At 43.6% G+C, this 22,971-nt stretch overlaps 1 protein-coding gene across 1 annotated transcript in view; it reads left to right on the top strand.

Annotated features, from left to right (window-relative positions):
* LOC146059946 (amine oxidase [flavin-containing]-like) overlaps positions 1-10,664 on the top strand; it is a 108,501-nt gene extending 97,837 nt beyond the window's left edge. Inside the window, exon 15 of the mRNA XM_083172664.1 lies at positions 4,025-10,664. Coding sequence (XP_083028790.1) covers positions 4,025-4,180 — 156 coding nt within the window. The 3' untranslated portion in view covers positions 4,181-10,664. The remainder of the gene's footprint in view (positions 1-4,024) is intronic.
* Positions 10,665-22,971: the final 12,307 nt, after the last annotated feature.

Genomic DNA, 22,971 nt, shown 5'->3' with positions numbered 1-22,971 from the left:
AAAGGGCCTCCAGAGACTCTGTGCTTCCGTCATCTCCTGGTGACTAACAACATCCGTGTCATCTCCGACGTCCACCAGTTGCCGCATTCAAGCATTGTCACACCTACATCTGTTGTCGACATCCTGTGTCAACTGTTTTCCCAAGTGTCTCCAGAGGTTCTGTCACTCTCTCCAGGTTATCTACATCATGTACTGACGACGCCCAGGTCATCACCACTGGCTCCCAGGCCATCCCGCAGCTCCCAGGCTGCCAACTGTCATCACCGGCTTCCAGGCCGTCTCGCAGCTTCCAGGCTGCCTACTACAACTCCGGCTCCCAGGCCATCCCGCAGCTCCCAGGCTGCCAACTGTCATCTCCGGCTCCCAGGCCGTCTCGCAGCTTCCAGGCTGCCAACTACAACTCCAGCTCCCAGGCCATCCCGCAGCTCCCAGGCTGCCAACTGTCATCACCGGCTTCCAGGCCGTCTCGCAGCTTCCAGGCTGCCTACTACAACTCCGGCTCCCAGGCCATCCCGCAGCTCCCAGGCTGCCAACTGTCATCTCCGGCTCCCAGGCCGTCTCGCAGCTTCCAGGCTGCCAACTACAACTCCAGCTCCCAGGCCATCCCGCAGCTCCCAGGCTGCCAACTGTCATCTCTGGCTCCCAGGCTGTCTCACAGCTTCCAGGCTGTCAACTATCTTCCCCGGCTCTCAGGCCGTCTCCAAAGACATTTCCTCATTTCTCCAGTGTCCTCACTCCCAGCCCGCGTCCAGAGGACCAGGACAGGGGGCCGCGACCTGCTTGCCAGACGCAGCCAAGCCCATAGTTCCTTGCGGGACTCCCTGGTGAACACCGCTGGTAAGTTAGACTCCGCGCCCCTGCTTCTGGTCTCCGCCAACCCTCTGGTTCGCTCTGCTCGGGTTCCCAGTGTATGTCAGATATAAAGTCTCTTGCTCAAATCTACTCCCAGAGTTCCTCCTGTGTCAGCGAGGCTCCCAAGACTCCAGGCTTCCCAGTCTCATCTGAGAATCCATCCAGTTGCTATACCTGTGCCTCCAGTCGTCTCCCATCTGACTGTCGACATCCTACGTCGACAACTCCCGCAGCTTCCAGACTGTTCACTGTCAGTAGCCAACACTGAGTTACTGTGCCCTGCTTTCCCTGTGTAGGTCATACCAAACCTTCTATATCCTGCTACCCAGCGCCCTCCACTGGCCCACCACGGTCACAGCCGAGTACACAAGAACCCTCGGTGCTGACACAATGTACCTGGGTGCCTTTGCAGGAATTATAGATAGACACTGAGTGAAGTTGCCACCCTAGGGTGAATCACTCGCACGGCACACAATTTATTAGTGCAACAGTTTCGGGGGGTGAGCCCCTTCTTCAGGCAGACAGCATAACAAGAAACAATACATTAGGGTCCTACCTTTAAAGTGCATGTAGTAATGGAAGGCACCTCCCTGTTCCGGAGATCCACGGCCGTCTGTGTCCAGCCGGAAGTTGCCGCTGGCAGGGAACGCTTGCTGACTCACTTCCGGTATCTGGCATCACCTAGGTAACCTCCAAGGACGCTGCAACCCGTTGCCAAGCACACAGTGGACCTGGATGTGCCGTGCGAGTGATTCACTCCAGGGTGGCAACTTCACTCAGTCAGTCTCTCTCTCTCTCTCTCTCTCTCTCTCTCTCTCTCTCTCTATATATATATATATATATCACAGGTACAATGTTGATGCAGCCAGGGGATCCTGCTGGTCATGGTGGACTCACCGGGGGGAGGGGGGCAATGGTAATCCGCTGGTGGTCATTGCTCAGGCTGTGGCTGATGACGTCGCCTGTCCCAAGGGGCGGCACCACAGGAACACTCATCAGTCCTCATCGGCACTTCAGCCCTCTATCCGCCTGCATCCTCCGCCTCTGTCCACCTCCTCTGATCTCTTCCGTTCTCCGTCCACCTCCTCTGCACTACTACTTCTCCTCCAGGGGCCGAGGATGCCCCCACCGGATGCTGTCTGTGTGCCAAAAGCAGTGATAGTGGAGTGAGGCACCTGGTCTGAAGCATGGGGAGTGAAGCAAGTCATGCAAGGGAATGTGGTACCCTAATTGGGGGACCACCTACTCAAAATAATGTGAAAAACTCATTTCAACCTTTTCATGAGTCAACGTTTTCCATGTTGACCTTTGCTTGTGTTGATCTTTTTGTCATTGTCAACCTTGTGCATGTCAACTTTTTCCTATTGGCTCTCTACCTAGACATTGTCCGTGAGCTATACAATACCCATTTTTTCCCAACCTATAGTATTGATGCCTCCATAGTATTGATACATGTTGCATATTCCCTCTAAATCTGTAGCATTATCCACCCACCCAAGCCCATGCTCTTCCTGTGGCATTACCCCCATCCTCTATTGTTCATAAATCCCCAGAGAAACAATACACCCCCGAACCCACACTGACAATAGATTTCTCTGTGGCAACAGATGCCTCATGCCATTGGCAATAAATACTTCAGAGGCATTACCCAACCTCCATGCCAATACATTTTCCCAGTGGCTCTCTGTACTTGGTGCATGTACACCAGAATGCCATTTGTCCAGTATTGTGGGACACAACGTGAACATGTGATGTTGGTGGTCAGAGACTGGAGGGCAAGCCAGCAAGAGGCAATCTGTTCTGCTCATCTGCAGAACAGATATTCTGTCTAATATAGCAGTGTATGGAGGAAGGCACGGTCTTATGGAAAACAACCTTGTCAGTAAAAGCCCATCAGTTGATAGTTGCATCCCGTGCAGCCATGGCAGGTAAGTGGTTAATGGGTCAACCTCATAAAAGTGTTTAATAACAAAAACATCTCCTGGAGCCACCTATCAAAAAAGTATAATAGAAAAAAAGGAAATAAAGAGATGTGTTGTATAAAGATATTACATTACATTTGCTCAGTCATTTAGGAACATACTGTAATTTGCATTAATCATTATAGTAACCATACAGGCTAGCTTATAAATTCTATACAAGCAATGCATTTAAGCCTTTTCATACCGTACCTCCCAAATGACCCAATTTTTGAGGCCAGTCACACTTTGGAGATCTCAAAAGAGGACTTTCTGGAAAAAGGCCTAATCAGAAATGACATGGGGTCGATGCTGCATCTTTGGTAGCACTGGATCTGAGAGGTTCTGTTAATTCAGAAGGGGGCATGTTTTGTAGAAGTTCACCCAGCGCTGGCTACACAGATCTGTTGCATGTGTCCAAAGGCACGGTATCGGATCGTCATTAGCAACAGTGGGTGGACTATAGAGTGTCTGAGCAACCCTACGGAAGCTCAGAATGCCTGCCACAATTAAGCTGCTGATGCCAGTGTTTCTGCATCTGAAGACACAGCCACTGGCTTCAGGATGCCTTAAAAATGAGGAAGACATTTTACCCCTTCCGACATCAAATGTCAGCAGACAGTCATCTGCTGCCGCACTGTTGATTATCGAGGACCAGGTCTGCACATGCACATGTGCAGTTCTACTACGATTGGTTTATTGTGACTGAATCACCATTGCATCTGGGCCTGAATCAATCCCCCAGTGTGGCCTTATTTTTGTCCTGATTTCACCTAAGTAACGGCAATAAACTTCCTTCTCCAGATGGATGTGTTGTGTCACCGCAAGCCTACATCATTAACATAAATCTAAGTTGGTGTCACATTGACAGCAAATGGCTGCTGTGTAAATAATGGTACCTAGCAATTCATCTTTCTTTCAGAGACACTTATTTGCATATTGTTCCAAGGGTGCTTTCAGAGCCATGCTCCTATCACTTTTCCACTATTCTACTTATGCTATGTAGCAAGTCAAAGCTATTCATTTAGTGACTGAAGGACACTGACTCTTTTTCTGATTCACATAAAATTGGAAAACAAGTACAATTTATAGTAGCTTAGATATGTTTTATGACTGGTAATATTTTATGCTATTTAAAGAAGTCACAGTAATTTTTTTTATACCAATATATGAACTTTGTATAATTTAATTGTATACTTGTGATGTTATTTTAGGATATTCCAGCAACTCCCATTACTACCACTTTTTGGGAAAGAAACCTACCATCTGTGGAGAGTTTGCTAAAGCTTCTGGGATTTTCAGCACTGCTTACATCCACAGCTACATTAAGTGTAATGATTTACCAAAAGGGACTTCTCATTCGGAAGTAAACATTGCCGTATGCCTCAATCCCTACAATCTAATCTAAAAACTAAGTTTGTGAAATATTTCCAAATAAATTGCATATACGTACAGTGCAATTTAATGATTAAAATACCTCCTAGCAGTTTAAATGTCATTTTTAGTTTAATAATTGGACATACTGTATGTCATTCTAAATTTATTGCAATTGATAGTTTCCAATTTTCTCTTTTTATAACACACTATTCATTTTGCTATTTTATTTTCAATACTGATTTTGTAAGGTAACTTAGGTGACACATTTGGTAATATAACAAACTTAATGCATTTAGGGACGTTTGAACAACCAAACCACAAATAAAAATGTATTTATATATCTATATATTTATTTTTATTATATTTATATATTACCTCAGGATATAACAGATCGACATACCATATGTTGTCAATAACTTTATTGAACAAAATGCAGATCAACAAAAAGCAGAAACCACTCTTTTATTGGAAAGAGTGGTCACTATTACCCCAGCCTATATTGTTCTGTCAAAACCCAATAATATAAATTGGGTTGATTCCTTAAGAGATCGAAATATCCATTGTGTACTGTATTTAACTTCAGTTGAAACAACAGAAAGGGGTTTTGGTTACATGACACACAAGCATGTTAATGAGCCAATGATTATATTAATTAGCCTGCCTGATAGCACTGCAAATGTCTTTATTTAAAACATTCTAAGTACTAATCATCTCTATTTTTGTTTTCAAATCTAAATGATCACATAAGACAGCTGTAAACATAGCGCAATTATTTGTACTTAAAACATATACAAAGAAAGACATTGCCTAATAAACCAGATTTCCTTTGGAAGAGTGAAAATGGAAAAAATACTGTAAAGAGGAAGATACTGTAGCAAATTAATTAGTAAAACAGTCAATTAAGTAATATTGTTTGGATTGTCCTGAGGGGAGTATATGAATATTATTATACATAAGTTCTTTCTTAAGCTGCCCATACACGGTCCGTTTAACGGATCCGTTTGGGACTTAAACAGCACACATCGGATCGGATCGCATCCCTTGTGCATGCATTGTGCATGCACTGCGATCCGATACGATGTGTACCTAGTACAAAAAGTATGTGCAGCACATACTTTTTGTACCGTACTATGTGATGCGCGGGAGCGCGCATCGCATAGTACAGAACGGATGCCGGTGAACGGCTCCGTGTATGGGCAGCTTTATTCAAATTTAACAATGTCTTAGATCTTTTGGTCAATTTACTAGGGCCCATTTATACAAGTACAAAGTGATTGTGATTGATATTGCTTGTTGGAAATATTTGTTGGTTTAAAAAAAGTAACATCTAAAGAAGTGGACATTGTAAATGAGTAATAAACAAAAAATCTAAATATTGCTTCTTTGAAATATTTTTTGGTATTAAAAAAGTAACATCTAAAGAAGTGGACTTTGTAAACAAGTAATAAACAAAAAATCCAAAAGATTAATTTTGTGTAACTACAGTACCTTGACAAGTTTTGTATCCAAGTACTCCTTGTCTGAACTTACTGGTGCTTAGATGCTTAAAACATTTAATACAATAAAGAAAAAAAATACAATATTCTTCAGGAAAATAATTATGACATTGGTGAATCTCTTATTATTGGATTTTTGGATGGGTACTGTTTATTAATTGTGAAATGTACTGATGTTCCACAATAGGACAATATGTAGCTTTGTGGAAAAAATGTTTCAAAATAATAAAATACTACAGTATGTTAATGAATAGAGAGTGTATTGGATGCATTAGTGTAACATATGTTCTGATCCTGTGGCTGAAATACAATAAAGGTTGCACAACTATTTATCTTGGGAGATGTATTAAAACAAATATTTTACTTATTTTAAGTATGCAAAATCAATTACATTAGATGGACTTTAAATTCTGTAAAGCACTTTATTTAAAAACAAACTAAATTATTTGTGTAAACAACTAAATTGAATTACTTTATACTTTATGCAGAGTATTTCAAATTTCAATCATCACTAACAAAAATAGTCATACAAGGATATGGTTATAAAGTTAATGAATTACAAAAGTAGTTAATGAATTTAATTTATAGAAATGTGGAAATATAGGATGATTGAGAGGAGCCTACATATTTATTTAATCTGCCCTTTTGTGTGTGTGTTTTTATTTTAAAATTTAGGTCTTAACACATACAGTATGCAGAGTAAAGGAACTTGCAAAAAATATATATTTGGCCCCCTCCTCCACCCCAAACCAATATGTCATATGGCAGTGGGTGACAAGGTAAGGCAGGGGGAGGCATAGTTTGACAGGGAGAGACAGTGGGTGACAATGGTACAAGCACAATATCCTGGTGCAGATAACAAGGGGCATTGCACCTTGGTGGGGGCAGGAACACAGAAGTTTCAGCTCTTTCTGTGACAGGAGCCCCTTGTGTTTTAATCAGTTTGGCACTTGGATTGACTGTCTGCCGCAGTTACACTGAGTTGCCGTAAATTCACAGACAGCAGTGGATTATTAAAAAAAGTATGGTGGTCTGTAATTAGGAGGATTATATGGTTGTGATCATCAGTGCCGAGAGGTGGCAGGGCTCCTCTATCAGTCTGAAACACATAAGGTCAGCTCTGCAGCCCTAAGGTAAGGGGCAGGGCCTTCAGACAGTAAGGTAGACCCTGCTCTTTGCACTGGATTCGGTACTTGTGGGTCTGAGTCCCCTTGCGGGCTCGGTGGCTCGCTACGCTCGCCACGCTATTTAAAATCAACTCCATGCCAACATGGATAGTGGAGGTATGAACTATCCATGTTGGCATGGAGTTAAGTTACTTTTTTGGACATATTTCGTGGCGAGCGTACACCCGGAAGTAGCACGGCGCCATGCTGGCACCGTGAAACTACACAAGTACCCTGGATTCTTCTGATATTGCTTAAAATGCTCTATGGGGGGTCAGGGGATAACTCATTGCAGTTCTGGACAACTGTGGGCTCCTTAGTTCTCATATGCCCTGGTGCAATACACCTGCTGCACTATTGGTAGTTCTGCCTCTGCATATGCGAGAATGCATATTTGTGTGAGTCTGACACAAGCATTGGGGTTGATGAAATGGGATTGTGGATGGCAGAGTTGTTATCACTTAATTGCAAACAGATGGAGACAGGGACAGTAAAACAACCGTACTGCCACTACCTAGCCGCTTCTATTGGTTGATTGTAAATTCATCTTTGTTGTTGATAGATACTTTTTTCCTAAAGCATGCATCCAGTTTATTATGTTTTGTTTGCCTGCAATAGCATATATAGAATAGAATAATATAGAATTATGTCTGCAATTTTAGAGAAAATGTAGGCTTTTTTGAAACCTAACAGTAAATCATTATTTCAAAAGTAATACAAATTGCTAAAGACATGAGTGTAAAGCCCCGTACACACGGGGCGACTGGGGAACCTGTGCTGAGCGACGGGCTAAAGCACAATCGCTCAGCACACATTGCAATTTACCAGTGATGCACACCACAATGTGTGCTGAGCGATCTGTGCAGAGCGGGGCTTTACCTATTGTTTATAGGCAAAGCTCGCAATCTAGCAGAAAAGACAGTGCAAGATATTGCCTATCGCTGCAGACGATGGCAACGCGCGGGACCGTGCATTGCCGTCACTCAGGGCTATACACACAAAGCGATCATTGCTCCATATGGTGAAAATCGCTCCATGTGTATGCCCCTTAAGTTTATGTGATGAATGCATATTGTAACCAAGGCACATACAGATGGGGCCCCTCTCATTCAACGCCGGCGCTCACCAGAATATCCCCGCTGGCGAGCGCTGGCTGAGAGGGACTCCATTAGACTGAGATGTGCGAGCGTCTTACACGCATGTATGTCCCAGTCACTTGGCGGCTGGGCGGCGGGACCCTGCCCATATCTACTTCAGGGAGATGGGCAGGGTTGGAGGGGGGAGGTGCGGAGATCGATGGGGACTGGCGGCAAACTGAAGGGGAGCTCTGTTGGAATAGGGCGTGCGAGCATCTCATGCTCTTGCACCCCCTTCTGACAGATGGCGATAGAATGAGGCTGGCTCCATCTATACGCTACTAGTGCTATTGCTACTAGTGCAGACCTATGTGACACTGGCAGTGTGTCCATCTGTACGCTACTAGTGCTATTGCTACTAGTGCAGACCTATGTGACACTGGCAGTGTGAACGCATACTGTATGTGCATAAATACTGAAGCATACATTACATACAATAGTACATCCATGTGTTCTTTCATAGAGTGTACTTTAATATTCTAGTTTTATTGATCATTGAATATTACAATTTATATAATTATCACAAAAAGAAAAAAAAACTGTATAGTTTAAGTTAAGTTTATATGGATACCTTCTTAAAGCACATAAAGATAATGCTTGGTGCGCCTAGGGATCGTGTGGAGCTGCTCTGTTAGCATACAAAGATATTGGGAAGCACGGATACAAAGTGCTGATGGTGGGGAAGGGGGAGAGGTAAGACAAACGTGATGGAATAGGGGAGAAGGAAAAGGAAAGAAAGAAAAAGAAAAAATAATAAAATAAAAAATAATAAGAAATAAATAAAAAATAAATAAGTGAGGATAAATAAATAAAAAATTAAAATAAAAATAAGAATAAAAATAAAACAAAAATGCAATAGTATGTTTACACTCTTTCAGTAATGTGAGTTGGCCTGGACTGAGTTGGAGCAATGTTTTTCCCTTGAAAGTATTAGTATTAGTCCGTTGTGGGTGCAACAGCACTGGGGGAGCATTTACACTAACTGTCCCTTACTTGCTAGGATGGTGTAGTGGTAAGCGGTCCTGTCCTGTCCTGCCGCTGTGATACACTTGCGGCTCTCCTCTCTCCACAATTGCGATGACTTCTGGTTTTCGGCTCTGTACTTCCGGTGGCGATCTATACACCAGTGGTTTTCAATTACACTTCTGATTTACCCCAACAGGTCATGTTTTGTGGATTTCTCTAATCCTACACATTTAATGTAATCTATGTTGCTGGGTCAGCAATCATCCCACCTGCTTTTCAAACAGAAATATCAAAACACACCCTGTTGCACCCACTGAACCAGTATAAACAAAAAGTCATCAATACCCAGAATTGTCAGCAAGCACAGTAAAAGAGCAGTATTTTAGCCTGAAAACTTAGTTGTCTAGCGCTAGGCAGCCAGAACTTATTAGCATTTACTAATCGATATTAAACTTTTAACCCTTTTAAGTCCAGTGTCTAGTCAGGCTCAACAGCCCTAGCGCTAGTAGCAGATCCAATGGCGAGTCACTTTGAATAAGAACATTAACACCATTCAACATTCAATGTAGACGCTTTTGAAAAAAAAAATTACAATTCATTTAACATTTAAAACAGACTGTTCGAATTACAAAAAAAGAAAAAATTGGACTGCAAAAGGTTAATTTAGTTACTCTATTGAATGCAGTTGGTTTCTGTAACAATTGGATATTCGTTCTAACATTATTTTAATTTTTCTATTCTATTTTCCATTTAATACTATATAAAAGAGAGAAAATATTCAAACCTAAATAATTGTTGTTTAGCAAAAACGATAGCTATATGATCTACATGATCTATATAATCTACATGTCTAATTAAAATGCATTTCATTATTTTTTTTAATTATATAGCATTGGTTGCCAAGGTCATTTATTTATTTAGGCAGATACAAATATTTTGCAATAGAGTTATCCATGCCATCAATCATTTATTTGTAGTAAATATATAGTTTGAAATTATAAGCTATAGCACCATAGCAATATTTTTGTTTGCTACCAAACAAAGCATATGCTGTATATACAGTAGTACTAATTTACTTTATGTTACATGCACATCCACAATATAAATGATTATAGGCATTTGGTTTAGCACATGTCTAACCCCGACTTTACCAGTGGTAGAACTTGTAAGTGATGGCCCCTTGTGTAAGTATATAATTTGGGCCCCCTGAACCCAAGTTCATCATATGCCAGACAGCAGTAGGTGACAAGGAGAGGCAGTGGGCGAGAGTGTAAGGCAGGTGAGGGCAGAGGATGACATAGAGAGATTGAGGGTGACATAGGCAGGAGAGAATTAAACGGCAAGGAGAGCATTTGTTTTTGCTATAAAGTGCATTTGTTGCAGCCTACTGCTATCAATCCCTTAATAAAAGTGCAATCTGCCAGGGTCTCTTTGAAATAAAAAGTTTATATAAATATATAGCTTTAGCTCATATCGAAAGAAAACAACCACTTTAAGCATATTTGTACAATATTTGTTCTAATACACGCACCCTTTGTATTCAGTTGTTTTGTGATACAGTAGCTTGTGCCTTAAATGGATTGTGTTTTATTCAAGTGCCTCTATGGCAGTGTTATAAACTGACTTGTTAACAAATGTACTGTTGGGCATAGTCATTTATAGTTTTGAGAAGTGAACAAATTTGCATTTAGAAATAAAAAAAATACAAATGAACTTGTGTCTTTTTATTGTTGAATTTTGTTTTAACAGCATTTTTAATTTAGAGCCACATCATGTCGTTTCTGAAGAATCTAGAAGATTTGGTCCAAATGTTTGCCAAACGTTGTTAATAATGTCATGCAGTCTTTGAATATTTGAATATTCACATCAGTCCCTGCAGCAGTGGAGCTTACCATCTATATTCTCTACCAAATGTACATGCACAGACATTCACTCTTGAGTTAATTTTGTTGTAAGCCATAAACCTACCAGTATATTTTTGGATTGTCTGAGGAAACCAAAGTACCCGGAGAAAACCCACGCACGCAAAGGGAGAATATACAACTCTAGGGCCATGGTGGGAATCGAACCCATGACCTCAGCGCTGAGAGGCGGTAATGATAACCATTGCACTGTCTGTGCTGCTTAGTGGGTGTCTGCAAATAACTGTTTCCAGACCACCCAGCAGGTTGCATGTCCCAGGTCAGCCAGCAGGTGCACAAGGAGAGTTCACCAATTGTCACAATGGTAAATTGTAAATGGAACGCAGATTTTTTTACACATAATTACGATACAAAAGCTGCCAATTACAATGCCAACAGACCAAGACCTTTCATTTGGTATATGAGGTGCCCTATTTACATGCATCATAGAAAGATGTCATTCATAACAATTTTCCTTCTGCTATTGATATATAGATACATAGCAGTTTAATGAAATATATTAAATATCATATGCAAGAAATTTGTGAAGTTGCTGCATTTAATCTGAAAAAATAGTAAGGAAGAGTACTCATAGCGTGATATGTGCAAACAATCCATACTGATGAAATAGTGCAAATACATCCCATGATAGGACATTCTCCTCAACAGATTTTAAACTTAATCTAGTGCTAAACAGAAAGAAGTATGTCTGTGCGATTCTCAGACGACCGCTCATGTATATGGTACACTGTGTGTATGCACAAGCCATCCATACAAACACAGCCAGCCAAGTCTAGCCTTGGCTGGCTGCTCGCAGGGGATTTACACCCTGCAACTGTTTGGGGTGGAAACTCTGCGTTTTGTGGGATTTCCCTCGAAAATGCAGAAGTTCCCTGACCATTGGGAGGGAGGGCCATTCACTTTATCAGTGGCCTCCTTCTCCCCACGGCCTTCCCAGCACTGAGTAAGTCTAGACTTACCTGTCGCTTGCGAACAGGGGGGGAATTCATTTGATGGTGAGTAATTGTATTTCCCCATGTGTGCACGGCTCAGAACGCATTCGCAGCCATGCACATGGGTGGGATTTCAATCATGTGAGGTGGCGTTTACCTGCTCGCTGGGCTCCAAAAACTCACAGCCCAGCGTGCAGGTCTGAAATGGGCCCATGGTACTTGCTGTGTGGTAATATTAATGACAGTATGTCAGTGGTGTCACTGTGGCTGGTGACACCCAGTGCACCAATGCCCTGGGTACATCAAATGCATGTGGTATAAAAAGGGGTACTGTCTCATGGGATGGGTGTGTCCCTGTGACCTGCCCAAATTTTATCATGCTGGAGGCATGCCCAGCATCAGTGGTGTAGCTAGGTGCCACGGTGCCCGGAGCAAGGGCATGTTTCACGCCCCCCCCCCCCGCCGAATTGTAGTAGGCGGGGCTCTTGTGCGGCAAAAGGGGGCATGGCCTAACATTATACCACACACTAATGCCCATTGCACATTTTACCAAACTTTGTAATACCCATTACACATAAAGCCACTTACCGTAATGCCCATTACACAGAAGGACACACATGATGCCTATTACGTACTATATAACGAACCATAATGAATAAAAATGAACTTTTATTAAATGTTTGTTTAAAAATTCTGCAATATTTTAAAAAAAAAGAACAGTAAGAAGTGTGAACAAGATATGAAAGAGTGTCTTAAAAAATTATAAAAAAAATCCTTGGTGGTGAGCATCCAATGTCACCAGTTTATTGTAGGAATTGTTTGGTGTATGAACTAGTGCATCTTACTCATAAGGGATTCACAGGTTAGACAATAACAACATATGTACATGTAAACACAATTTGTAGCAGTGGTGATTGTCTTGATACAATTTCACTTTACTTTATTATAAGTTATACCACAATGAGACTGAGGTGATTCAAGGATCAGACTGGCAATAATAATGTTGAGGTAACACTTGCAAACATCAGGGCCGGCGCTACCCACTCAGCAGCTCCTGCAAAGCAGGGAGGCGCCATGCTGAAAAGGCGCCATGCTGCTCTGCTAAAGCTGCCTCAGCCCTCACTGTCACTGCATGCAGCGCCTGTCTAACAGCGGGCGGCAGTATGAAAAGCTGCTCCCTCACCCCGAGTGCACACACCACACACACTGTCCCCCAAAGTCCTCCTCTTTCCCCCTCTTCCTCAACGGAGGTCGTCGGACTCTTGTGCTGTGGCAGGAAGAGCTGTAATAACAAAGAGTGGCAGTGGCCGTGCGGTGTGGCAGTGCTATATTTCCTACCCCCTGCCCAGTCTCTGTACAGCCTGTGCAGCCAGTGCCGTGCCTTGCACTCATCTAAACTTCTCTATCTATCCTCCCCTCTTCTTCCATCTTGTCCTTCTGCCATAGGCAGCAGGGACGGTGGACAGTGCATACGCTCCCACAGACGAGCTGCCGCTTGCTGCAATGGCAATGTAAAAGTCAATGTGAAAGGGCGCAAAATTTATGGTTTGCAGGAGGGCGCCGGACACCCCAGCACCGGCCCTGGCAAACATATACATATGAATGGTGTCCTGTCACTTGAGGCTATTGTATTTATGTTTGAATAAGCAGATGGTTCTCAGCGGGCAGTACAATAATGCCGCTGTGACTTCGGGTTGGTGACAGGCACCTGGGAAGTTTGGGTATCTCTCCCTTCTACAGAGCCGATTCCCATGAAGGCAGATCAGAGGACAAGTGGGTTACGCTGCTGTGATTCCAAGTAGATGGTAAGTTCCGGGGTCAAATAGGTGTCTCTACCCTTAGCAACACTGATAGACGCAGCGGTAGTACAGCCACTGTGATCTCCCGTCTGCCACTACCCGGACACTGTAAAGTGTGCTCTGGGTAGATGGAGTGACCTGGTTCCCTTATAGTCTGTGGACCGGAGCAGATGTGTCCCTGTCTCATGGTTCACGCAGACAGCTAATTTAATGAGGCGCGCCAAGTTAAACTATACAGATCAAAATTCAATTTCAAAAGTTGACACGAGCTTGCCCACTGCGAGTTTGATACTTAAATCACTTCAGTCCCATTGTGGTATTATCTATTATAAAGGAAAGTGAAAATTGTATCAACACACTCACCACTGCTACAAATTGTATCTATATGTACATATGTTGACCTATGAATCTCTTATGAGTAAGACGCACTAGTTTATACGGAGCCGGCCCTAACTAATTTGATGCCCTAGGCAAGATTTGGCTGGTGCCCCCTAACGCCAACGCTATTTCTGCCTCTGACCCAGCAACTCTCTACCAGCACAGCACCCCGTCACATTACAGCACCCATAACCCAGCAGCACAGATCGCAGCAGTCAGCAACACCCATCACTCCTCACCCATAGCAATACTCATAACTTAGAAATTTTTGGTGCACTGTGCCAGCAAGTGCATTAGCACTCCCATCTGCATATTTTAAATGGGGACAGCATGTGCCAAAGTGGCCTTGTAAATTATTGCCACTTTAATTACACAGGCAGACTCACACAAAATCTTGTGTGCTGCTGTGCTCCAGTACCCGGAAAAAGTTGGTAAAGAGGGAAAAGGGGTTGCAGAGCATATGGGAGAAAGACTCAGAATGCTCAGCACTGCCCGCTGTAATTCACACAGGAATGGGTAGAAAGCAGCTTAAAATAAAATTAAGATTAAAAAAGGACTAGCATATTAATAAATAATTAAATGTGGGAGTGTCAAATAGAAAAGTAAAATAAATAAAAATAGAAGCAAAGCATCATTAAAATAAAAACAAAATAAGACAAAAAATTGTAAATTTAAATATAAGAAAAAATGCAATCAAAAGTTAATATGAAAACACCTTTTAGTGGTAGCTACACACAAAAAACCACCAAAGTTTATATATAAATGGCTTATTGCAGGTGCATGAGTGAGCTGTGCTGGGAAGACAGAAACTGACCCTATCCTGTCCTTAGCTATTGCCTCTTATACGGCCTACACACATGCCGATATTAAGGCATTTTCTAAGCGATTTTGTTTAGTTTGGCAAAGTTGCTTAGCAAATGCCCTCACATCGTGTATGTGTGGGGGCTGTATCGGCAGCCGTGCGTGTCCCCGCGCGTCTTTATCGCTGGCCGAGATTGATGGACAGTGTCCATCAATCTCGGCATCGGCAGGGTTCTCCCACCGGAGAACACTGGCGCTGTCTGCTCGCTTAGCACACAGAGCTGACCGCTCGCTCTGTGTGTGGGCTGTCAGCTCTGTGTGCTATGCGATTGCGGCGCAGCACAGCCCGACCTAGCATAGCTAGGTAGCCCTGCACACATCGGCATGTGTGTAGGGCCCATTAGTTCTCTGTGCTACAAATAGCTGCACAGTCACCACCCCGTTGTATGCAATCTGTGTACACTTGAGGTGCGGGTTGTCAACTTTATGGCTGGTGTAGCAGTCAGCCCATGGGGTTGCGCAAGCCAGCTGCCACAATACCTACCAAGAGGTTAGGAATCTACATCCTCTGATAAAGATCCTGGCCTCTGCCCTTCCCTGCAATGGTGGATGGTAGAGGCCTCCATTTGGAGAAATGGACTGTTGCTACTCTCAAACGGCATCAGATTGTCAATCACTGAAAGTCCAATGCTGTTCTGCATTCACCATCATAGACCCGTATTGCACATGTGCAGTATGTGTCCGTGATATGTGCAAAGTACAGAACATCGTACTTTTCTGTATGGGCCGCTACTCCATCTTCATCTTAATATGGGCCATAGGGCCCAATTCAGGCATGATCTTATGGGCGATTATCAAGTGCCCGTGCAGGTGTACTGCCCGCAGTACGCATGCAGGAGCCATTCATATGACAGGAGCTTGCAATGGCTAGCCCTGCAGGGCTCTGGAGGCATAAACGTAGCATTTTCCGGGAGTGTCCTGTAAAATGCATGCGCTCTGCGGCCGTTGGGAGAGAGGGCTGCGGACATCATCAGCGGCCTCCTTCTCCCCACAGTAAGTCTAGACTGCAAGCAGGGGGAAATCATTCGATGGTGAGTGATTTCCCCCAGTCTGCACGGATGCGAACCCATTCACAGCCTGCACAGGGGTGGGGGGTGTGCGGTCAGTGTGGTGGCATTTACCTGATTGTATATACTTGAACCAGGACCATAGTACACAAACCTTCAGCATGTACATAACAAGGGCGGCAATGTCCACAAATGTCATTGTGGGCATGTACATCACTTCCTTAGCTGCTGTGCTGTCCCCAGCCTCACACACACAGCAGATAGCAGTGTTCTCTCCCTACCTTTTCTCCAGCCCACAGGAGCCGCAAATCACTCCAAAAATAACCGCCGCGGCCATTTCCGAGTGATTTGCGCAGGCGCACTGGATATGTCCCCGGGAACAAGCGCAATCAGTGCAATGTTCCCAGAGACCAGCAGTTGCACACGGGTCTTCTCCTCTCTTCATACGCCTGTACACACAGTCACACACATACATACTGTCACACACACACACATCCACAAATACACACTTATACACATACATACATACATACATAATGTCACACACATACATTAGTTATAAACATATACATGTAGCACATAATACATATTGTTACACTTCTAAGTTCTACACATATATAGTGAGTGTGCCAGCCTCACTCCTACCTCTAACAGTAACAGGCCTGGCTGGGCTGCTGTGTGGTTACTGGGTGTGTACATTCAGCAGCTCCTCTTCTCACACGCCATGCTGCAGCACAATAGAGCACAGTGCCGTGTAGCTCCGCCCCCGGCTTGGACTCCGCCCCCTCCCTTCCCCGTTGTAAGGTAGTAGTTTCCGTTTATGCAGGTGCCACTGCCAGGCCAACATGACATGCAGTGGCAGTGCGCTCTAGTCTGCACGGCAGCGGTAATGAAAGCTACTGGGTTCCCCTGGGAGCGCTGGAGCGAAATAGCAATAGACTGTAATAAACTGACACTGGCTGCTCACCAGCCGTTCATGTGGGCAGCTCAGCCTCCGCCGGGCAGAGCAGGGAGCGGGCGGGGGAGCGAGTGGGCGAGCCGGCAACACAGCTACCAGTGCACGCCTCCGGCGCCATTTATCTCTCTCTGCGCCCGGAGCGCGTGCTCCGGTGGCTCCGCCCTCCCTACGCCCCTGCCCAGCATTCCAGGAGATGCTGGGCTGCACTCTGACTCCTCCTCTGTGACAGGAGCCAGATACAGCTTCACAATATCACAGTGCAGCACCTGACTCCTCGTTATCGAGGAGCCAGCATTTTGGTGTCACTCCCTTAGAGAGTGATACACAGGTGCAGTCCGCACCCCTATAAAATAGAAAAAGACAATTGTCCACAATAGCAGTGCAGATCTGCATGTGTCTAGCAATTAAGACATAGACATTTATTTCTTCTTCTTCTGCTCTCTCATTGGAGGTCTCCTGTATTGCCCTGTGCTGCACGCGCCTAAAGGTCAGAGCCAGATTATGAACCATAAAGAGATCTGGTGTTCAAAAAGTCGAGCTGAGGTCAGTGTTGTGTAGGTATGACCCAAGAGACATGGATTTGTTTGCTCCCAACACTATAAGCCCCACTGTCTCCCTACAAATATAAAAAATAGTGTGGTGTAGCCCACTGACAATGTGTAGGTCAACGGTCTTAGGTCTTAATATAATTTTATTATTCTTTATGTATAGGACACCACCAGGGAACCATAGCACCTAACATGTACAAATGTACATTCAGGAAAAACAGTGACTTGCAATACATGGTTAATAAACATTGTTGCATCAGTGCAGCAGGGTGGTGGAAACCAAGGTTTAGGTGCCATTGAAGGGAGTATGGAGTAGAAGCTAGTATAAGTAATGGAAGCCAGTGGGCACTAAACAGAGGGCTAGGATGGGAGATTGCTGTAGCTCCATTCACTCCATTGGAAATCTGATCCTGCAAAAGGGTAAAGTTGGTGATTTGTTTCTTTAAACTACTCTAAAGCTGGGTACACATATATACAATCGTCGGGTCATTCGCACTGTTTGGACGGGAGTACATCGGACATCGCAAGTAAAATTGTACAGGTGCGTACGTGCGTATCGGCTGTTGTTTGTGGACGGGTCTACAGTCGATCGAACGGTCGCAAGAAAACAGGGATTGTATAGATGTGTACCCAGCTTTATAGTATGTTATTTGCATTGTGTAAACACTGGTGACCATAAAACAGTTAGTTTGCCCACTTATTGAAACTCAACATAGCGAAAAGATGTTTTTGATCAGCAGTTCTTAAATGACTCCGATATGAAGGAAGGCAGAAATCTTATGTGTAAACAAATATTTCACATATCATGCTGAACAGCGATCCGTGGAGTTACATTTCAAATAGTAGATTAGACAGGAATTAAGGTTTCATTCCTGATCTGATCAATTTATATACATCACATACACATTTACGAAACTCTAGAAGTGGTAATACCAGTTAAGCTATATATGAAAACATTCCTAACTGATTATTTTAAATAGAAAAAATTATATATATATATATATATATATATATATATATATATATATATATATATATATATATATATATATATAGTTTGTGACTCCCCGTGCCCGGCACTCACAAGCAACCAATAAAGGAGACCTCACGGTCTTACGACAACGTTTCGGGAATTTTTATTGATTCCCTTCGTCAGGACAACAATGGTAGCAATGACAGTACAACATTAAATACACTTACCACCTCCACCGTGATGAGCACTCCCCGCCACAGCGTTCCCCGGAGTCGCGATGACGTCATTCTCTTCCGACCACCTGACGTCTTACGTCGGCTGCCGTGGTACTAGGCGCCGCTTCAGGCGCAGTATCTGACCAACACCTAAGTGACAGCAAAATGCATAGTGTGAAGTACGTAACACACAATAACATAAACAAAAACAAGCAGCTCAGCTGCAGCCAGTTGATGGGTGTTGTATGTACACAACTAAGGAGGCAAGTCAGACTATTATCAACATATGATTTAGGTGTCATGGCAATTTACTGCTGCAGGAGCTGGATAGAACATCCAGGATGTACTCCTGCATGGGGTTATTACAGCACCATATAATGTACTGAGGTCTGACTTGCCCATCAGTGTTAAATCACTGCGGTGGTGTCAAATTGACATAAGGGTAAGTATGTGTCGCCAAGGCTGAAGGCACTGCTAGGGAAAACATATGTGTATATATATAATTATATAATATATAACGTCAGCAATCTAAACACAATTTAGCTGACTGATCATGTCCCAATTCGAACAGTGCAACAAACAGCAGCTTTCTTTAGTATTTCACAAAAAGCAACAAGGCAAAAAGAGTGAAATGGAGTGATGATCACATACTGGTGAAATGAAATGAAAAGAGGGGAAAAATGAGAAGAAGGGGAAGGTTTTTTTTGGGGAGGGTAAGGAGAGGGAACGGGGGGGGGGGGGGGGACATCAGAATAAGCCATAAGACTGCAAGAGATTATTCCAAGAGTTCACAAAAAGAATTTCAGTGACATTAGCTCGCTGAGGCCTAGGGGATGGACCATTTGCAAGATGTGCATCCATTTCGCCTCTTTCTGTAGTAGGGCCTTATTTCTGTCACCTCCCCTGTAATTCGGGGGGACCCAGTCAATCATTTTATATTTTAGGGATGCGAGAGAGTGGCCCAGTTCCCTAAAATGTCTGGCCACAGGCTGTTCAGATCCTCATCCTTCCAGAGCCTGTCTTATGCTGGAGCGGTGCATTCCCATCCGCTCTTTGAAAGTCCTGGAAGTCTTCCCTACAAGGGCATCGGATGTAATATATGACGAAAGATGAGCTACATGTCAGGGGATAGTTGATCTTGTATTGTTTTCCGGATCTAGGATGTGCAAAGCTGTCTCCCGTTTCAAAGTAACCACAAGTGGTGCATCCGAGGCATTTAAAGTTACCCGGTTTACGTGAGAGGAAATTAGTCACTGTTTTGTTTTTAAACTTGGTTAAGTCGTTTTTGACAATCTTGTCTTTGATATTAGCTCCCCTCCTATAACCTGGGACCAGCCTTGAGTCTTTAAACATGGGCAGCAGTGGGTCACTGGTCACACTGGGCCACAGATCTTTCGCTGTTTTTTGTGATATGGCTGGAACCCATTGTGAATTCCATAGGCCATATTGCCCCTCTGTAGGAATTTTGTCACCAGATTTTCAATTTGTCTTTTGGCATCTCTCCTCTCACTACATATACGGATCATGCGTAAAAACTGTGAAAAAGGAAGGCCGCATTTGAGAGCTGCTGGATGGTGACTTGAAGCACTTAGGTAGGTATTCCTGTCCACATCTTTGTGGAAGACCGAAGTGCTGATTACGTTGTTGTCCAAGGTCACTAGGACATCTAGGTAATGTATGCAGGTTTCGATGTATTCTGAGGTAAATTTAATGTGGACATCCTGCAGATTGATGTTTGCAAGGAGTAATTTGAGATTTTCCTCAGAGCCTCTCCAGAAGATGCAGATGTCATCAATGTAACGACAATAAAAGGTGAGAAAAGGTGCACAGCTCGGGTCTTCAAAGAATACTTCCTTCTCTACCAGGAACATGAACGCTTTGGCGAAGCTCGGTGCCACCGAAGAGCCCATGGCACACCCTTGCTTCTGCCGAAACAGCGAACCATTGAAGGTGAAATAGTTCCTTGTTAATGTTAAGGATAGTAGTTCTATGAACAGCTCGACATCTGGGCCCTTATAATGTTCACTCGTCTGGAGCAGGAGTCTTGTGGCTTCCAAGCCCCGCTCGTGGGGAATGCTTGTATACAAGCTTACCACGTCTATAGTGGCCACTGCTGCCCATGTTTAAAGACTCAAGGCTGGTCCCAGGTTACAGGAGGGTAGCTAATATCAAAGACAAGATTGTCAAAAACGATTTAACCAAGTTAAAAACAAAACAGTGACTAATTTCCTCTCACGTAAACCGGGTAACTTTAAATGCCTCGGATGCACCACTTGTGGTTACCTTGAAACGGGAGACAGCTTTGCACATCCTAGATCCGGAAAACGATACAAGATCAACTATCCCCTGACATGTAGCTCATCTTTCGTCATATATTACATCCGATGCCCTTGTGGGCTATTCTACATAGGGAAGACTTCCAGGACTTTCAAAGAGCGGATGGGAATGCACCGCTCCAGCATAAGACAGGCTCTGGAAGGACGAGGATCTGAACAGCCTGTGGCCAGACATAGGGAACTGGACCACTCTCTGGCATCCCTAAAATATAAAATGATTGACTGGGTCCCCCCAAATTACAGGGGAGGTGACAGAAATAAGGCCCTACTACAGAAAGAGGCGAAATGGATGCACATCTTGCAAACGGTCCATCCCCTAGGCCTCAACGAGCTAATGTCACTGAAATGCTTTTTGTGAACTCTTGGAATAATCTCTTGCAGTCTTATGGCTTAATCTGATGTCCCCCCCCCCCTTTTTGCCCCCCCCCATTCCCTCTCCTTACCCTCCCAAAAAAAAACTCTCCCTTCTTCTCATTTTTTCCCCTCTTTTCATTTCATTTCACCAGTATGTGATCATCACTCCATTTCACTCTTTTTGCCTTGTTGCTTCTTGTGAAATACTAAAGAAAGCTGCTGTTTGTTGCACTGTTCGAATTGGGACATGATCAGTCAGCTAAATTGTGTTTAGATTGCTGACATTATATATTATATAATTATATATATACACATATATTTTCCCTAGCAGTGCCTTCAGCCTTGGCGACACATACTTACCCTTATGTCAATTTGACACCACCTCAGTGATTTAACACTGATGGGCAAGAGTCAGACCTCAGTACATTATATGGTGCCCCCATGCATATGGTAATACCCCCATGCAGGAGTACATCCTGGATGTTCTATCCAGCTCCTGCAGCAGTAAATTGCCATGACACTTAAATCATATGTTGATAATAGTCTGACTTGCCTCCTTAGTTGTGTACATACAACACCCATCAACTGGCTGCAGCTGCGCTGTTTGTTTTTGTTTATGTTATTGTGTGTTTTACGTATTTCACACTATGCATTTTGCTGTCACTTAGGTGTTGGTCAGATACTGCACCTCAAGCGGCGCCTAGAACCACGTCAGCCGTCGTGAGACGTCAGGTGGTCGGAAGAGAATGACGTCATCGCGACTCCGGGGAACGGCGCGGCAGGGAGCGCTCATCACGGTGGAGGTGGTAAGTTTATTTATTGTTGTACTGTCATTGCTACCATTGTTGTCCTGACGAAGGGAATCAATAAAAATTCCCGAAACGTTGTCGTAAGACCGTTGTGAGGTCTCCTTTATTGGTTGCTTGTGAGTGTCGGGCACGGGGAGTCACATCCCGCAGGAAAACTATACAGGACCCGCCAAGGCACCCTCCTTTCTTCCCTTGGTTTAGTTGGAGTACTGGATCGCTTTGGGGCATATATACATATATATAAATATATATATATATATAAATATATATATATATATATATTAATATATATATATACACTAGTCCAATTCTGCTGGCACTCTCAGTTCAAATGAAGCATCTTGCCCCCGGTGCCAATAAATACATTTGTAGAGATCCAAATCCAAACAGGACAAACTGGCACTCAGGAGATGGTTAAACAGATGAAGCAAATGTATTGGGGACATTTCGTGGTATAAGCCCAGGCTGTAGGTTGGGTTGAAGACGAGGCTTATACCCCAATACGTCTCCATTAATAAAACATGAGCAGACACTTATGCAATGTGCCTAAAGTAAATGCACGGAAGACAAGTTCTGGACAATTATTATTAATGCTAAATTATTTATAACTAGCTGACCCGCCCGGCGTTGCCCGGGAAAACCTTGGGGTTTTTTTATTTCCAAAATTGCTGAAAAATGTCATCTTACAGTATGCTGTGCCAAAGACCTAAGATTGTAATTTGTTATAGATTCCACCATAATGTTAGAATGTGTTTGCATTGATACTCAATGATGGCAATGAAATCAGGTGTGGTGTTGTTGTTTGAAACACAATGCTCCTGAGTTGATAACTTGTATGTGTTGATGAATTCCACATCCACTCATGAGATTTAGCACCTATGACATATCCTCCAACATCTGAGGGTCAGAAATTGGTACAAAATCAGAA

This window comes from Crinia signifera, chromosome 2, assembly GCF_055691185.1.
Source record: "Crinia signifera chromosome 2, ASM5569118v1, whole genome shotgun sequence".
Lineage (NCBI taxonomy): Eukaryota > Metazoa > Chordata > Amphibia > Anura > Myobatrachidae > Crinia > Crinia signifera.
Note: the sequence above shows the minus strand (reverse complement) of the source record. Positions and strands in the feature narration are given on the sequence as shown.